At 32.0% G+C, this 17630-nt stretch overlaps 3 protein-coding genes across 5 annotated transcripts; 1 reads left to right on the top strand and 2 right to left on the bottom strand.

Moving 5' to 3' along the window:
* Positions 1-2160: 2160 nt before the first annotated feature.
* On the top strand, positions 2161-3194 carry LOC7475546 (uncharacterized). Its single transcript, XM_002315863.4, has one exon. It carries the CDS (start codon positions 2411-2413, stop codon positions 2945-2947), a length of 537 nt encoding a protein of 178 aa, XP_002315899.1. The 5' UTR covers positions 2161-2410; the 3' UTR covers positions 2948-3194.
* A 2689-nt stretch (positions 3195-5883) lies between these two features.
* On the bottom strand, positions 5884-6858 carry LOC7475545 (uncharacterized). Of its 2 annotated transcripts, none has more exons than XM_052456881.1 (2): positions 6560-6858; positions 5884-6376 (listed from the first exon to the last, which is right to left on the bottom strand). In XM_052456881.1, the coding sequence occupies exons 1-2, from the start codon at positions 6672-6674 to the stop codon at positions 6087-6089; spliced, it is 405 nt and encodes a 134-aa protein (XP_052312841.1). In that variant the 5' UTR covers positions 6675-6858; the 3' UTR covers positions 5884-6086. The 2 variants fall into 2 exon arrangements, with proteins under 2 accessions (XP_052312841.1, XP_052312842.1); XM_052456882.1 differs by having other exon boundaries at positions 5884-6355; positions 6560-6855.
* Positions 6859-10759: 3901 nt separating this feature from the next.
* LOC7459798 (uncharacterized) lies at positions 10760-13567 on the bottom strand. 2 transcript variants are annotated; one of them, XM_002314785.4, is made up of 11 exons: positions 13401-13567; positions 13219-13261; positions 13050-13120; positions 12907-12956; positions 12441-12514; positions 12286-12348; positions 11701-11788; positions 11530-11592; positions 11381-11460; positions 11212-11283; positions 10760-11112 (listed from the first exon to the last, which is right to left on the bottom strand). In XM_002314785.4, exons 2-11 carry the CDS (start codon positions 13248-13250, stop codon positions 11031-11033), a joined length of 675 nt encoding a protein of 224 aa, XP_002314821.1. In that variant the 5' UTR covers positions 13251-13261; positions 13401-13567; the 3' UTR covers positions 10760-11030. The 2 variants fall into 2 exon arrangements, with proteins under 2 accessions (XP_002314821.1, XP_024465336.1); XM_024609568.2 differs by having other exon boundaries at positions 13219-13255; positions 13401-13540.
* Between the last annotated feature and the right edge of the window lie 4063 nt (positions 13568-17630).

Below are 17630 nucleotides of genomic sequence, written 5' to 3'. Positions count from 1 at the left end.
AAACATGGAGCTACAAATTACAACATGGTCCCTTGATTTGATAGTTTTATATTCATTCGATCCCTGTAATTTTAGATATTTATATTTTAATCCTACATTTTATTTTTATTACATTTGAGTTCTTATATGTTGAAGAATAAGAGAAAAACTTGTCAAGAAAGAGAGAGGAAAGAGAAAGGTTACATTCGATTAAAAAAAACAATATTAATGTTAATGAGCTTGTTTTGAATAAAAAGGTTAAATGGATATGATTTTGTTACTTAACCATGATGGAAAAAGTTTATTAGGGCTTCGAAAAAAATTTAATTGTTTTTATATTAAGTTTTTAGGCTGATTAAATAGTGTTTTGAGGTTTAATTTTTTTTTTAAGTTCTTACAATTTTTTTAGGTGAAAATGATTGATTTTTCGATCATAAAAAATGGTTGGAATTTTTCACAATGAATGACATGTTGGCTACTCACGTGGATGACTTGTCATCTTATCTGTTTTTTTCTATATAATAATAGCTCAAGTAGACGGCATATCATTTGCGCGAGTTTAAAAACTTTGTTTTAAGACCTTTCACCTTTTTTTATTTAATTGTTTGATTCTTTTTTTTATTTAATGGTTATTTTATGAATGATTATATATGAATTAATGTGCAGATTTTTTTAAAAAATTACTCATGAATATTAAATGAGAATAAAATATCTGTTTTATTTTTTATTGTAGATACTTGATATATTTTTTTAATAAATTATTCTTTTGCTTTTCATACAATCACATAAGAATAGCCGAAATATCATGCATTTAATAAAAAAAATACATATTCCTACAAAAAATTAAATGTATAACGAGAGGGATTTTTTACTAAAAGAACATTGTTTCCATTGAATTTAAACTATTTAAATTTTTATAATTATTTATTTTAACTGCATTAAATATTTACTCAAATAACCGTGGTGATAATTAAAAAAACTATTTTTTCATTAAGATAAAATAAATTCCATGAATAAAAAATTTAAATCTTGGCTAAATAAATATATATTCTTACTCTATAATTTTGATTTTAAAATTTCTAAAAGTATTTACTTTAATAATTATAAAAATAAAATCTTAAGATGGAATGGCCCGAGAAAAAACTAGTCGAAGACATTGTTATCAGGGATTCGGGCCACCACCTTCCTTGCGTGGCCTTCTAAGGAGGCCACAGTCATGCCACGTGTTTTGTTATTTCTGAGGGCAAACAATAAATTGTGGGGTTCGAAAAACTGGTTAGGTGGTGACGAATTTTCAGTAATAAGCCATAAAGAATGAAACATTAATTTGGTGGGTCTAATTTTGCTTTCCTTTTAATTAATTATTGATGATAGGTTACTTTCGAGTTTCGTGTGTATAAAATGTATATTGTCCCTTGTCATTGGGTGTGCCCTGTGTTCTTGTGTCCGTATATTCCTGTACCATTTCTGGCATGTACGCCTTGCATTCCTTTCGTGCCCGTGTCAGCATGTTTACTGCACCGACGAGTTTCAAAACCTGATGCTGTCAAAATTAAATTAAATCCACTTTATTCAAAAAAAAATATTTATTATTTATTTTATATTATTTTGATGTGTAAAAAAAATATATAAATATATTTATAAATAAAAAATACTTTAAAAATTAAACTTATTAAAATAACTAAATTGAGCACGTACAATAGTTAAATAGCGCAGGCTTCGGAGATTTGAATCGTAACATCCACACGTCACGGGCAGTTTATGTGTCAATTATTTTCGCACAAAATCATGGAAGTGGAAAATCAACTAAACTTATTCAAAAGTCAGGGATCGGAATCAATATAGTAACAGAAATTCAATCCATAAAAGAAGAAAGTTACTCTACAGAAAGGAAAAAAAAATATATTTCTTATAATGTGAACACAAAGCTATAAAAGAGAAAGGAAAGGCTCAGGACAGGGACAACCCGGTTCCCATAATAGACCGGCTTCACCATTGTTGACAAGGAAGGCAGCAAGCCACCAATGGAAAAGATTTTTTGCTGTCTTGGATGCAAGATTCTGACCTTCTAGGACGGAGCAACAACATCCTTAACAGCTGGCATTTTTCATTGTATCTGGGACCCACGCGCAATTAACAGCCAAGCAGATAAAGCATGAGCATCTTCTATCCTTTTTCCTCACATTTTCTCCCATCAGAACCTAACGCGTCTTTCTCATACAAAACAATCACCCTTTCACACTTTATTTTTTTCCATACAGTGATTAGCCTGCCTTTGACTCTCTCATTCCCTGAATAAAAAACCCAGAATTTCACCCAACATCTTTTCTCATCAGACCCACAACCAGTTTCTTTCTTCTCCTCTCTAAAACCAGAGGATAAGTCTGTTCTGTTCTCTATCTCGTATAACCTCGACCACCTCTTTCCCAATATGGGCAACTACATTTCTTGTACTTTAGCCACGCCTTTGATGAAGCACTCCAAGGTTGCGAGGGTTGTCTTCCCAACAGGGGAGGTTAGGCAATTCAGGGAGCCCGTGAAAGCAGCAGAGCTCATGTTGGAGTGTCCAAACTTCTTCTTAGCAAACTCGCAATCTCTACACATTGGCAGGAGGTTTTCTGCCCTTAGTGCTGATGAGGAGCTGGAATCTGGCAACGTTTACCTCATGTTCCCAATGAAAAGAGTTAGTTCTATTGTTACTGCCGCTGATATGGCTGTCTTCTTCATCGCTGCTAACTCAGCGGCCAAGAGAATTTCTGGAGGAAATAGCAATAGGGTCTTGCCGGAATCCGGTGGAGATCAGAATGTTCAAGAAAGTCTAGAGGGAAGGGACAATGGAGCAGCAAGATTGAGTCTGGAAGGAGTTGAGGACTTTCCAGCGCCAGAATACAAGTACAGGCTATCTTGTTGTAGATCAAGGAAGCCTATGTTGGAAACTATAAAAGAAGAACCTGTTCGCTTAAGATGAGTTATAGGCGGGTAAATAAATTAATTGTTTCAGTTTGCTTGGAGAGATTACTCTAATTCCTGTCTCTTTGTGTTTGCTCTCTGAGTTTTTAGCCAACTCAGAGGATGATAATTAGCTTAATTTGATGATTATAAAAGAATATAATCTCTTGTGAGGAGGAGTGGTGTAAAATCACTATTCCAATTCAAAAACTTAAGCGTTGTTTAGATGATACTTCAAAAAATATTTATATAATTGTTCTTGTTTATATTATTTTATATTTAATTTTTATTAAATAAAATAATGTGATTTAAATTATAATCGCTTGATTAATAAAATTTTAAGTTAATTTTAATCTAAAAAATTGAGTTTTTGAATGGAATTTTAAAATATAATTTATATAATTCTAATGATAAAAAAGGAGAGTTTAGTTTTTCTATTTTGGTGAGTAATATATATTATGTGAATAAAATTAATGTAGATAAAAAAAATACATAGAATAGGTTATATTTTGATCTGATTAATGCAAAATCAGGTTGAGAAATTTGTTGCATACTTCTGTTTAATGAACATAATTATATATTTGGTTTATACTGCTGTTTATTTCGCTGTCCTCAATGTATCAAATATATAATATATATTACTCATTAGGTAAAAGGCCAGGCTAATTATAATAAATTTATGTGCTAGTAAAAATTCTAATTGCAAGGAATTGGAATTCTTCTAGCTTGGATGGCAAGGAGTGTGGGGGCACGCAAGTTCAGTTTTTGATGTTATAAGCCATGGGTGTTTTTTTTATTATTATTAATTAATATGAATATTTGGGATAACTTGCGTGAATCTCAACTAATCTTACTTTGAAATTTGTTAGGCTCGAACCAGTGATTTTTAGGGAATAAACCTAAGACCTGACCAGTTAAGTTATACCACTCAGAGTTCATGAATGTTTTTTTTTTAATTTTATAGCTGTGTAAATAAAAAATATTTATTTTTAAATAATATTTTTAATAAATATAATCTTAAAGGTTGTTGTTTTTTTATTTTATTTTATTAATTTTATATTTATATTTATCTTTAATATTATACTCGCGGCAAAGCGCGTATAAAATAGCTATTTCATATCAAAGAGTGTGAGATAGTCCACCTATCATTTTAGAAATGTCTCTGGTACTTCAGGAGTATCCCCAACCGTTACTTTATTCATTAATTGAGTATCCCATTAAATTTATATGTTTTATATGTAATTTAAAGAAATGGAAATAAAAAATAAAAATAAAATAAAATTACATCAATTTTAATTGTCAAAGGGTGTGAGAGAGTCTACCTGTCTTTTTAGAAATGTCTCTGGTACTTCAGGAGTACCCACCAACCGCTACTTCATTTATTAATTAAGTATCCCATTAAATTTATATGTTTTATGTAATTTAAAGAAATGGAAATAAAAAATAAAAATAAAAATTACATCAATTTTAATACGTGGTTGTTGATATCAATATTATGAGTGACTGGATATAAATAATGTAGATCAAAGTAGTCTGTTACATTCTCATCATAATCTTTCATCGCTCCGCCAATAGGAGCGAGCAAATATTGATATCAAACCTATCCCTGAATTTATTGGAGCTGCAGATAGGCCACAACATGGCGCATCCTCTCGACTCGAATAGCAACTGGCCTTATCTAATCAGTAACTTTGCCGGAACACCCAGGTGACCACCAGCCCTTTGATTTGAACCCAGAACTCAAAACGAAGATAAAAAGAACCTGTCAATCCTCAGGATCACCCAAGACCCTTCATCATATCCAGCAAGACTTTGATCTTAAGCTCGTCCAGTAAACGGGTGATTAATAATTGGCTAAAAGAGTCGGTAACTTGATGCCTCGAGGGAAGGGATTTAGGGAATTGAGGGAGAGATAGAGGGGAGAGAAGTGAAATTGGAGGATAAAAGGAGAGCTTGGCCTAATTCATTAAGTGAAGCCAGCATTAATGTACACTATATTTTATATCCCTGGATTCTCAATGGCAAAGAAAACAGGAACTTTGAAGAGTAGAAATTGCATGAGAGGACATCTCAAAATGCTCCAAATGACTTCATAAATCAGTACCATGTTACATTTACACGTGCAATAATCTGGTTTAGGTCCTCTAGATTATCGGTAAGATCGACTTTGGAGTGATTTGATATAGAATTTGGACTTGAAGATAAAGAAGCGGTCTTCCATAGGCTTGATGCTTGACTTGACTTGATCTGATTTGTAAATCGTCTGAAGAGAAAGAAGCGGTCTTCCATAGGAGGAGACATGGCTTGATTTATGGAGATTTAAAGATTTACTTTGCATGGATATGAAGTTAACTGGTTTGATTTGACTTTATCTATAAAGATTTGGATATTTGAAGATTTTATTGCAGAATCGATTTGAAGTTACTTACTTTTAGAAATTTGGAGTGCTTAGAAGATTAGTGAGCTTTTTTCTCTCTTTGCAAAATAAATGACTTAATGCCTATTTATAATGATTTGAAGAGCAATTCACATCAAATACCCCTTATATCTCCTCCTTTCAACTTTATGTCTCGAGTAGAATCAGATTCTGGCTTTGTAAGAGCTAAATATACTCTCTGTCGAAAATCTCTGGATAAAGACAACATCTTTCTCATTTCCCGCGCTGGATGAACACTCTTAGTGGCTTGATGTCATTGATTGAGTATTTTGACTGCCTCCTAACGTGAGATGTGTCAGTTGATAGTTACGGCCAGTTACATTTCTACACTTCCAACCAGATAACTGTTCTTTTTCCCTTGTTATGAATAGAAAAGGTGCCTCCAAGTGTTCGTCTGCTGCACTTCTGTGTGTAAAATTAAGCCCTAATTTTAGAAAAGGAGAACATTGTTATACATTCAAGGATGGGGCATCTCTTGCGTCACATATTATATTCTTTTTATGAACTTGCGTCGAATATCACTAATAATAAATATCTGGTGCTAGCTTTTTCTTTAATTTGTTTCTTTTTTTTCCCCTTTCTTGTCCTCCTAAGGATAGAAAAAAAGATACATTCGGTGGAGCAAAGTCTTGCCTTATGGAGCTGAACAGATCTAAACAAAAGCTGAATCCACAATATATATGTCGATAAAAATATACTTACAAGATTTTTTTACTCCCTTTCATCGAGTCAAATGAACTAGAAGAGAAACAAGCCAGATGCAAAGAGAGCCGGAAAGAAAGACGAACCCAAGTGCACCGCTCGCAAACCCCATAATTTCTAAAGACTCGGATAACATAGCATCTCTCTTGTATTTGTGATCATAACCAGACTGATAATTCCAGTCATTTTTTAGTCTGCACCATGCGTCCAACTTCTCCTTCATCTTTACTTCTGCTATTCTGCCTCTTAGAATGCCCAGATTTGCATCAACGATATTTGCAGATGTTCCTGCCAACCACGGTTTCAAAACTGCATGAGGATTTCATACAAAAGCTAAAGTATTTAGCATCACTGATAAGAAAGGAGACAATAGTCATTCTTGTGTGTATATATAACACACAGATAGGGGAGAGGTCTCTTAATTAGGAGGATAGGTATTCATTTTGTCTAAACTATCCCAATTTAGAAGGACAAAAGGAGGTAAATATATACCATCTTCTCGAAAGCTCTGGCATCTAATTACTCGGGGATGCTTGGAAGTGATCAGTTCCTTGTGCCTGCGAAAGGGAGGACTCGAGCAACTGGTAGGTGGGTGAGAGGAAGCCATGTCAAGGTGAAGTACTTCCTCCTCGAAACTATTGGTATATGAAGATGTGGAGCTCTGATGAATTTACGGCTGGTAAGGGAATCATGTAGCTTCGTCAACTTGCAGAGATGTGAACACCTGTGCTCTTTTACCCAATTAATTTATCGGTGGTGTTTCTCGTATATAGATTTTCAATTATAATAGAGCTATCACTTTTATTTCGGGAAAATGATTTGCAATTAAATAAGTAATGTTAGGGCTTATCTTATCGTTTTGCTCCTTTTTTTTCTCAATTATAAAAACAATTGTTCAAATGGAATATTTTGTGCTATTATTTCGTTAGATAAAACCCTATATTTGTAAAATTGAATAAAAAAATTAATAGTTAATTGTTATCCAATTACTATATCATTTAAACAAACAATCTTCGCGACATAAGATGCAAATTGTATGCAGATACATGTTATTACTTGATTAGCACATGATCAACAAAGAAAATCATCACCTGGGCCTTAATTAGTTTATGTGTTAATCACATGATCAGTCTTCTTTATTGAAGTGTAAGACACGATCATCTTAATTTATCCTAAAATCCAAACCTTTATTTCTCTCTTAAACCAATTAGAAATCCTTCTAAACTTTGATCAAACTAGATACTGTTCGTATTCATCTACATTTTGTGTTTATTTATTATATGGATCAAACTTGAAGAAAATGAACTTAATAATTAACGAATATTTATGAAATTTTTATATAATTTGTTAATATACCTTCCTACCTTTTTTTTTTTTTTTCACGAGAAGAAAGATGGTGTTAAATTACTTATCAAGGACCATGCATTAACTATATTTCTTACCCCGCATATATATCCTTTGAATAATTCAGTTGGAAACACACTTCGTCTCCGTCTTGTTTATGACTTGGCACGCCTCCATCAATTTGGCCTTTAAATTAATAGCTAGTTCCACAGGTTTAGGTCTCCCGTCACTAAAGAAGCCACTACTCAACTTTTCTAGTTTCATTTTATTTTTTTAATTGCTAGCTAGTTTCAAATTTGAAGGCAAGCTAGCAGGCTTGTGAAGTGGAAATATTCTCTCTAAATAATCCATGATAAATAAAGGGATGACTGCCAAATTATGCTTAGCATGAACCAAGAAAATAGAGGGCACGTACGCAACTCTAGCAATAATAGAGAAGCCCTTTGGTAAATTATACCTTCTGTCTTAATTTATCATTTTTTTTCTTAGGTTATAATTCTTCAGGGATCAGGATCATGGTATCTCTCTCTCTCTTTTTTTCTTGGGTTTGTTAAAACATAATATCTCATCTTTTCAACTAATTTCGATGCCAATGAATTAACCACTGATCAAGATTACGAATAAAATGATATAGAAAATACATGCTATGCCACCTGTATATCATATTGCTTTCATTAATTTTAAACTCCTTCAGTAATTACGTATGTCAACTGGGGAGTGGGATGCACCATTTCTTTTTAAGGGAGAGCTTTTGCTTTTATTTTTAGGTTTTTTTAAAAAATATTTTTGATTTAAAAAAACATCGAATTAATTTTTTTAAATATTTTTTTGATGATTTTAATATATTAATGTCAGAAATAAAAAAAAACCTAAAAAAAAACTATTTTAAAAATACATTACAACACAATCTCAAATACACAATTATATTGTTCATTCTATAGCTATCCAGAAGAAAATAAGATTATCTGCATTTTTTCTGCGAGTATATTCATAAAAAGAACAGATAAATTTCTGCGAGTATATTCAGTACTTTGAAGTAAAATATATTTTGAAACCCACAAGTTTAACCATTACGTGCTTAGCCATAACTCAGCAATTTTCAAGAAGTTGTTGCATGTATCGAAAGCAATTTATGAAATCCCTGCTTGTGTGTGTGTGTGTGTGCGTGTGTGTATATAAAAACTACGAAAAAGATTGTAAAAGAGAAAGACACGGTATAAATACACTTGAAAAGAGCAGCATTAAAGAAGGAGCACAGTGAATAAGGTTTGGTTATATATAATTACTACAAATCATGATCATAAACAAAGTGGTTAGGTGCGATGATTTGAAGATCCGATCATGGTGCTCAAAATTAAACAGCTAGAAAAGAGGCCAGTGCAAGAAGACCCGGCGGGGGCCTGCTTTGAACAAGTGTCACGTTTATGAATCCTGCCTTAATATTTTTATGTTCGAATTCTAGTTTTCCACCACGTAGCACTTTGACAAGAATCCCTGCCTCGTCTGCCTGTCACGTATTACGATAAACATTGAAGTTCTTATATTAATTATTTCTAAGATTCTATTCAATCATGCAATTCAAGGAATTAAGACAGATTTTGTCTACTCATGGTTGTATGGATTCTCTGCACATTTGAGCTAAGCTGCTAACAGCTATCCTTCGATTACCTGTTAAAATTATTCAATATTGCCGATCAATCTGTACTTTGATTTTTTGTGATACAATTATTCTAAACACTTAATAAAATTAAAATATGTAGCACTTATTTAATTCATTAATATTTATTAAAATATTGGATTTATTATTTGCTCAACTGGGTTTAAAAAATAAAGTGGCATTTAGATACTGTTTAAGAGATGTTGTGAGACATTCATTAGCTTTTACTGTATTAAGCAGATCCAACTATAGTGGCAGGCATGGATACAAAAATGAAAATAAAATAAAATAAAAATAAATACAGGGAAAATCTAATTCGCAATAGAAAATGTATTTACAATCTGATGGATTTATTTACATAAACTCAGAGTGATTTAGAAGCACGTATATGTAGTGCAAACTCAGATCAAAATATAATTGCTAATGATTTATAAAAATAGTTCACACACGTGAAAGCTTTGTATTTCAAGGCATATTAGCTGTAGGGGAGATTGCCACTACTTTTTTTATTTTTTTAAAGTGTTTTTTATTTAAAAAAATATTAAATTAATTTTTTAATATAAAAACTATTTAAAAAAATACTATATCCCAATCTCAAACACACCGTAATTTTTCTTTATTCAGGTGCCTGGAAACATATATCATTCGCTTGGTTTTAAATACTAGATATGATCTCACCATCCCAACATCAAAAATATTGAAAATTAAGGTTCGCAGACCTTATACACCTTGCCCCCTTTTCTTTTCATTTGGCTGTGATGCCAGGCTTAACGCTCCTCTCGTCTTATTCATATGATTTAATCTCGAGAAAGACAAAACCCTAACAATAAGTAAACTCAGTTGTGTTTCCTATTAGTACTGAAAATACAATCAATTGCAAAACCTAATTTCTTGGTAAAAGTGGTTACGTATAACCAAACATGGTATTCTTACCGGAGGATAGAGTTGCCATAAAAATACCATGAGATGATGTATAATCATATATTTATGTTTGGTTGGAATGCAAGGGGACGAAAGCAATGGAGGTTTTTGTCAAAAGAAAGAAAAGAAAAGCGATGGCAGTACACTTGTTAATTTGATGGTGGAAAAGGTTGAAGGTAAATAATATATATATTATTCATATGCTGTTCCTTCTCATAAGCACTGCCAGATGAACAAGTGTACATCCCAATGCAATTTTAGTTGGGCCGAAAAAGAGTAAAGTGCATTGCGAAGACAAGATCGATCGATCGATCGATCAGAGCAAGATACCTGTAAGCACTGATGCTCCACTTAGTAGCCAAGACAGAAGAAGGAACGACGTTAGCTTTGTAAGAAGTGATACTCCACTTCATAGGGAGGCCAATAGTTTTGTAAAAAGTGAAATCAAAAGATGACAATATCTCCACCTTCCCGGGATGAATGGACAAAATAAATTGTGTGACTCTTATTTACGCTCAAAGCTAGTCTACTTTCATAGAACGCACATCCCTGGAAAGTGGAAGCTCAGGTTGCAAACAATGCCACGGCATATTTGACGGAGGCTTCAAAATTCCCATTGCAAACAGCTATGAGGTTGTAGATGGCTGTCACATTTTTTTTCCCTGTTTCTCACTCTTGGTGTCTGAAATGTTCATTTCTCCACGCATAATTTCCTTTTCTAAAGAAAAAATACACATCCAGGACACCCATCCAATACTCGGTAGAGGATATTTACCAAAGTCCTTGGAATATGACAAGGAATTGAATATACTCCAGCAAGGTTTTACTCACATGCCTAGCATTAGATTTCAGTTACATTTATTTTACAGGTAGCATTTTATCAAGTACAGAGAGCAGCAACTATATGCATACACAAGTTGGAAGACAAATCCTACCACTTAAGTGCCATGAGTCTATGGCACTGTTTTTTACACAACTACAGACGGATGTCAAGGATCTTCACATATAAACATCAAACAGACAGTCCATCCCTATCTGCGCTTACATGTCCATGTCATCAAATATTTCTCCATCCTCCTCATAACTTGAGTCATCCATGAGAAATCCTTCAGCAACCAAGTTACTGCCACAAACAGAAATAGCAAAAAAAAAAAAGCCATTAGCTTTGATGTCCAAAAGCTTAAAAAGACAACATAAAATAAAGCAAAACGTATCGACCCACCTAAAACAGCAGAAACGGAAGCTCACAACCCTCTTTAGTTTTCTGTTGTAGAAAAAGAAATTGAAAGACCAACTGTTGAAAAAAAAAATCCATGTCAAAACTCTTCCTTTAAGGGAATCCATAGCAGAACTAATTTTTATTTGAAGGCTAGAAGGTGACAGAAACTTACATGGCTCCTTTCTCTAATGATGGGTCTGCGTCAGAATCAGGATCATAACTGTAGATTTCACACTCTGATAGTTTTACAACCTGCACCACAATATTATCACAACACTGCCTCTTGGTACAACATGCCTTTGGTTTTTTGAGTAAGCTCACCTCATCCAGAGCCTTGTATAATGTTTCCAGCAAGGAGCTGCCCTCATTTTCCTCAATCCATGCCTGCACAGATCATTGAATCAAGGAAATAAGGCTCAGAGTATTTAGCACGATAAAGCTACTCATAATATCACAATAGCCATCCAAGAATCTGAAGCAGTTAGCTAGTACCCTTGATGCTTCAAACATGTAGCTATCAAAAATCTGCTTAAAAGAATCCCAGCTTTCCTCTGTGAAGAACTGGTGAGCATTCACAGCACTGAAAACCGCAATGGAGGGGAATATCGTAAATTAAGGAAACCAGAAGGAATAATACTAATGCGTCCAAGTAGAATCTGGCTATGAAACAAAACTGATATTAAACAGAAACCGGGGCAACCATACAAATGATCAGCATCAGATTTGGGAAATGGAGAGACTTGAACTCTCAGCTCCTACTAGAGCAACAGTATGTGAACTGTCTGTCAAACCTTTTGACAACACTCCCAATGTAGTTGAGAAAGGATTATATAGCGGGTTGCCATGTCGCCCGAAAAGCTGACAGTAGCATTACCCATAATCCTCCTTTGAGAAATAAATACATTATATAAACAAACCTTTTGACAACACTCCCAGTGTAGTTAAAGAAGGATTGTATGGTGGGTTGCCACGTCACAGGAAAAGCTGACAGTAGCATCACCCATAATCCCCCTTTGACCATCTGTGAAAAATACAAACACATAAAACAATGAGATACAATGAAAGGTACAGTGTTACCTGAAATCATAATCCGGATACATGCGATATAGCGTAAGAACCAGGTAAATCAACGTCTTTCGGCTGGAATGAGCATAAAGAAAAACCAGTCAAACAAACATAAGGGACTAACCAGTATTTCCAAAGCTACCTCGATAAGATATAAGATTCACCACCTGGATCTGCTCAATAAAAATTCAGCTGGTGACGATGAGTCTGTATCTGAAGACTTCCCAAGATAATCAAGCATCTAAAGTGGAAGCAGTTATGGAAACCACCACCACCCAAAAAGAAGGAACTAAAATTTAGATCTAAGGTACCAAAACTCCACCATCACAAATAATATTTTGCAATTTTGCACCTTCTACGGGACTGCATAACAATCTTAGGGGAAATATAATTAAAGCATCTAAAGTGGAAGCGGTTATGGAAACCACCACCACCCAAAAAGAAAGAACTAAAATCTAGATCTAAGGTACCAAAACTCCACCATCGCAAATAATATTTTGCAATTTTTCACCTTCTACGGGACTGCATAACAATCTTAGGGGAAATATAATTAGACCACTCGACCAAGAAATAAGAAAAAAAAATACAAAGGAAGCATGCAATGCTTTATTAAATTAAATATTCCAGAATCACCTCATTCTCCAAACTGAGGGAGAGCTTTTTGTCCGTTCCAGTGTGTTTACCTTGAGAAAACACAACACGCATATATATATTAAAAAAAAAACAGATTTCAAAATCAAATTCCAGTTAGTCACAGATTTCAATTTCGGACTTACAAGAGTAAGGTTCGAGATATCCCTTAATTGTTCGTTCTCCGAGATTTAAATGACTTAAGAATTCATTCATTCTGGACCCAAAAAAAAAGCACAAAATCAAATTCAAAATGACAGATTATGAAAAGGAAACTAAGGGGAAAAAACAAACAAAACTAGCAAAGATTTTTACCGTTCCAGTGGTGTATATTCTAAGAACTTCATGCTGACTGTTTCTGGAAAAAGAATAAACAAAAACAACAAGGACAGCATGGAGACAGATCAGTTAGGTTAAAGGAGATAGAAATTGGTCACAAACAACTCAATTCGGTGCTAATTGAGAAATAAACAAAGGGAGATGATTGATTAGTTTACCTGAATTGAAGTCGAGATCTGAAACAATTTACCGTGATATTTTGCTAGAATTTAAGCGGTTTGTTGTCGGAGAATCGATGAGGTCCGAACCCTGAATTCTATCGAATATTCGATTGTAATTGGTTGTTGGTATGGTCTTTATTTTTAGATAAGTTTCGTGCGTTGACTCGACATTGTTGGGCTGGATTAGACTCTGACCCAATAGCCCTCCAAGAACGACCTGTGAAAGTCCAGTTGGTTTGCTATGGCCTTGGGTTTCTTCGACGAAAACGTTTTGATCATATGAGATAATTTTTCGATTTTTTAAGTGGGAGTAATTTTCAAGACAAGGAAAAAAATATATATATATAAAAGGTGTAATCATTATTGTTTTTTTTTTATGATTATTCTTTTCTGGGTTAATTAAATAGTTTTTTTTATATAATGTTGTGTGCTCTTTTGTCAAACACGTGACCCATTTTTCATAAAAGCTTTCACAAGGTCAGAAGAATTTCAATTGTTGAACTCAAATTTGCATCAAACTCTTTGACTTTAAATTTATCAAATATTACAATAAATAATTTAGTATTATTAAAATATTAATTTATTGACTCGCATCCATGTGCTTTCAACCGATGAGTTCTGTATGTGCACACTGCGATCTACGTAGCTTAAATCAAGTTCAGTATATTTTATTTTTTAAAACATAAAAAAATAGATTTAAAAAAAAATCACACGTGTTCTAAATCATTTAAGATTTTTCAAACTCTCGGTGCGTACACAAATTGCCAAGAATTATTAGCTGTTAGGTTAACTGACTTTGCATGTTGAGTGAAGAACCGTTTTATGTCATGTCCGGTCAAGATGAATGCATTTGTATTTTTAGTTTAAAGCTCTAAGTTTATTGCCTGCGTTTTCATTGCAATTTAGATATAAGTTTTTTGGAACCTGAGAAAATAATATCTAGACTATCATAAATATTTTGTTATTATCATCAAACCCAATACAACATTATAACTTCAAAAATCTCGATCTAATTCTTTAATTAACCGGTATTTTAAATCAATTCTTCTGAGAATTGTTTCAATGCGTCATTGTCATTGGATAAATGTAATAAAACATTAAAAAAAAGCAAAAAGATATATTCATCTGGTTAACGTTAAATCTATAATTCGAATTATAAATTTTATTATTTTTTATTTTATTATATGATAAAAAAACACATATTTAGAATTAATTCAATACTAAATAATAAAATTCAATAAAAACTAACAGGTAAATAAGAGAGCTGAAAAAAAAAACAAATGGCGCTAGAAAAAAGGATCACATACTTAGGCTTTTATTTATTTTTTATTTTATAAAAGGATGGACAACTTATTGTCAATTATTTAAAAAATAAATCTAATAATTTAGAGTCTAATCTTAGCGGGGTCAATGAAAAACTCGAGTATTTTAAAAATAATATTGATAGATTAATTAGAGACAACTCGTATGACCCATAACTTAAATCCTGAACCATATCAATCAAGGTAGCCAGATCAATGCCTTGATCGAGTCTTATAACCACGAAACCAGCAATTATTTGAAAATCTAAAAAAATGCATTAAATGCAAAATGGCCATCACCAATGACAAGATAGCTGGTAATTCAACCCTGTGAGATTTGCAAAATTGGAGCTGCGGGCATGACTTGTCCGTTACAATAACTCTCGAAGAGAATAATAGTCGTATCCTGTGACGATGCCACTGAGATAACGAACAATTAACTACCAAGTATCTTCTTTCTCGGTTTTTTTAATGTGATAATAATTATGATTTAAAATATTTTTTTTATAAATATATCAAAATTAAAAAATTAAATTTTTACAAAACACGGTTTCAGAACATTACCTGTTAAGAATCATTTTCGACAGACTCCCTTAATTATCACTGGTTTATTTTTCGTGTGCTTAGCTGTGGATTGAATCCAAATTACCTGGAATATATAAAAAAAAAATTGTATCATCAAAAACTTTGTATATCATTATTAAACTAGGTATAGTGACTTATTTTACCATGATCTTATTAACTGAGTAAATTTTAAAAAAAAATCAAAAAAAAAGTTTGTTTTAATCAACATGCTAAACACAGCAACGATTTAATTATGAATCTTATTATATTGAATTTATTTTTTATATAATAAAAAATATAAAAATTAATTTATAATCAATCAAATATTAAATATTAAATAATAAAAACTTCATAAAATTAAAAAAAAAACCGTAGAAAAACCAAAAACTAAAACAAATAGCCACCACACAAAGCCATGTGCCTGTATAGAAAAGTCCAGGGCTAGAGGCGGCCGACGAGTTTGAGCCTCTCTTCTTCTTTTTTTCATTTCATAAAGGGGCTGTCCTCTCTCTTATTTTATTTTTTTAAAAAAAATAAGTTATTCATATAAATAGTTAAACGGATCCCAGTTTACGTTATAGTTGTATTGATAATTACCTTCTTGATCCATATAAAAGACTAACTTTTGTCTAGTTACCTGTGGCAAATATTCATCTTATCCCTTGTTTTCCAAATTTAATTGATTGGCGGGGAAAAAAAACATAAAATTCTGGTCATTGACAACTGGACTCGGATAAATCATTCAAAATTGATGAACTTGCAACTTTTTAAATACAAGAACTTAAAATCAGACCCTTTGGAGACCCCCCCCCTCTCCCCTCCATGCATCAGTATTGTTTACTATTAATCCAATTATTACTACTTACTATGGCTATTGAATCCATTATTTTTCACTGTGAGATCTCCCGACGTTAATGCTTTTATGAATTTCTAGAAAAATAATATTCCATTCGTTATATTTAAAAAATGCAATTCGGAACCTTTTTAATTTAATTCTGATAGTATAAACTATGGCAATCATTGATAAAGGCAAACTAGCCAGGTATTTTATCACTTTTGAAGTCAACTCACCAAATATAAAACAAGGGTCAGCAAGAACTAGTTTAAAGGATCCGCTATGTTGTTGGAGGGATTATATATATTTTTTTACAATAATAAAAAAAATTCAGAATATCAAACTTGTCACGATAGGAAAATTCTGAAATCTCTTTATTTAACTTTTTATTTAGTTTAAATTTAAAATTAAACTATATAATAGTTAATTTAATTGACAAAGTTGTTCTGGCTGATTTAAAGACAATCCAATCAGTCATTAAAAAAGCCTTGAGAATAAAACTGATAGAAAAAAAACCTTTCAACCTGACTTCTTGTTTGGTTTAAGTTTAAAATTAAATCGCATGATAGTTTTATTGACGTGACTCAATTGATTTGGTTAGTCCATAAACAACCTTGCTAACCAGTAAAAATAGTACGAAAACAAAGTAAAAAAAACCTATCAGCCTAGATGGTTTAAATTAAATTGTGCGGGGTTTACTTCAACATAATCTAGTTGATTTCACGTGTCTAGAGGTAACCTTGATGGTCATTGAAAAAAGTATGGGGAAGAAATTGAGGGGAAAAAAAATGAAATGACACTGTTTTTTTAGTGTAAAGTAGTTTTTTTTATTTAAGTGGTTTCCGTGAAAAGTTGATTGTTTTTCAATATTTGACAATGTCATGAAAAATGAGTTGAAAAATATTTTCTAGTGTTAAGTCATGCCATGAAAAAAAAAGTTGGAAAATAACTTATTAATGTTTTAATTAAAGCAGTATGAAATTGAAGAAAATAATAATTCAAATTTTATATTTCAAATAAACAAATAAAAACCGAAAGAACGAGAATCAAATTTGACAAGTAAAAAAGTTAAAAGATGATAAAAAAAGAGTTTTCAATCTCGTAAATTATTTTAAATAAAACAAATAATAATCAAAATAATAAGGATCAAATCTGATAAATAAATAAAATTAATTAAGAAAAGGACAATAGAAAAACAAATAATAATAAAAAGAATGAGAATAAAAAATGATATAAAAGTCAAATTAAATTAAATTATAATGGATGAAATAAAAAAATCACAAAATAAAACAAAATAAAATATATATCAATAAAAAAAGTAATGATCAAATTTGATATAATCAACAAATAATATGATATTTTTTTTATGATAAGAGAATAATAATCTTGGAAAATATTTTTCTTTCATAATATTAGTAAACATATATTTGAAGGTTTATATGAAATAAACGTGGAAGTGTAATGAAAAAAAAACTGAATTGAAAATAAAAAAACTCCCGTTGTTCATCAATTTCCGACTTTTGTAGT

Source organism: Populus trichocarpa, chromosome 10, assembly GCF_000002775.5.
Source record: "Populus trichocarpa isolate Nisqually-1 chromosome 10, P.trichocarpa_v4.1, whole genome shotgun sequence".
Taxonomy (NCBI): domain Eukaryota; kingdom Viridiplantae; phylum Streptophyta; class Magnoliopsida; order Malpighiales; family Salicaceae; genus Populus; species Populus trichocarpa.
The sequence above is the reverse complement of the archived record's forward strand: the minus strand, read 5'-3'. Positions and strand labels throughout refer to the sequence as shown.

Coding starts and splice junctions, on each gene's coding strand:
- LOC7475546 (XM_002315863.4), top strand. CDS start 2,411: ATGGGCAACTACATTTCTTGTACTTTAGCCACGCCTTTGATGAAGCAC.
- LOC7475545 (XM_052456881.1), bottom strand. CDS start 6,674: ATGGCTTCCTCTCACCCACCTACCAGTTGCTCGAGTCCTCCCTTTCGC. Junction 6,377..6,559: donor CCAGAGCTTTCGAGAAGATG/GTATATATTTAC, acceptor ATCCTCATGCAG/TTTTGAAACCGTGGTTGGCA.
- LOC7459798 (XM_002314785.4), bottom strand. CDS start 13,250: ATGAAGTTCTTAGAATATACACCACTGGAACG. Junction 12,957..13,049: donor ATATCTCGAACCTTACTCTT/GTAAGTCCGAAA, acceptor TGTTTTCTCAAG/GTAAACACACTGGAACGGAC. Junction 11,461..11,529: donor TATACAAGGCTCTGGATGAG/GTGAGCTTACTC, acceptor ATTGTGGTGCAG/GTTGTAAAACTATCAGAGTG.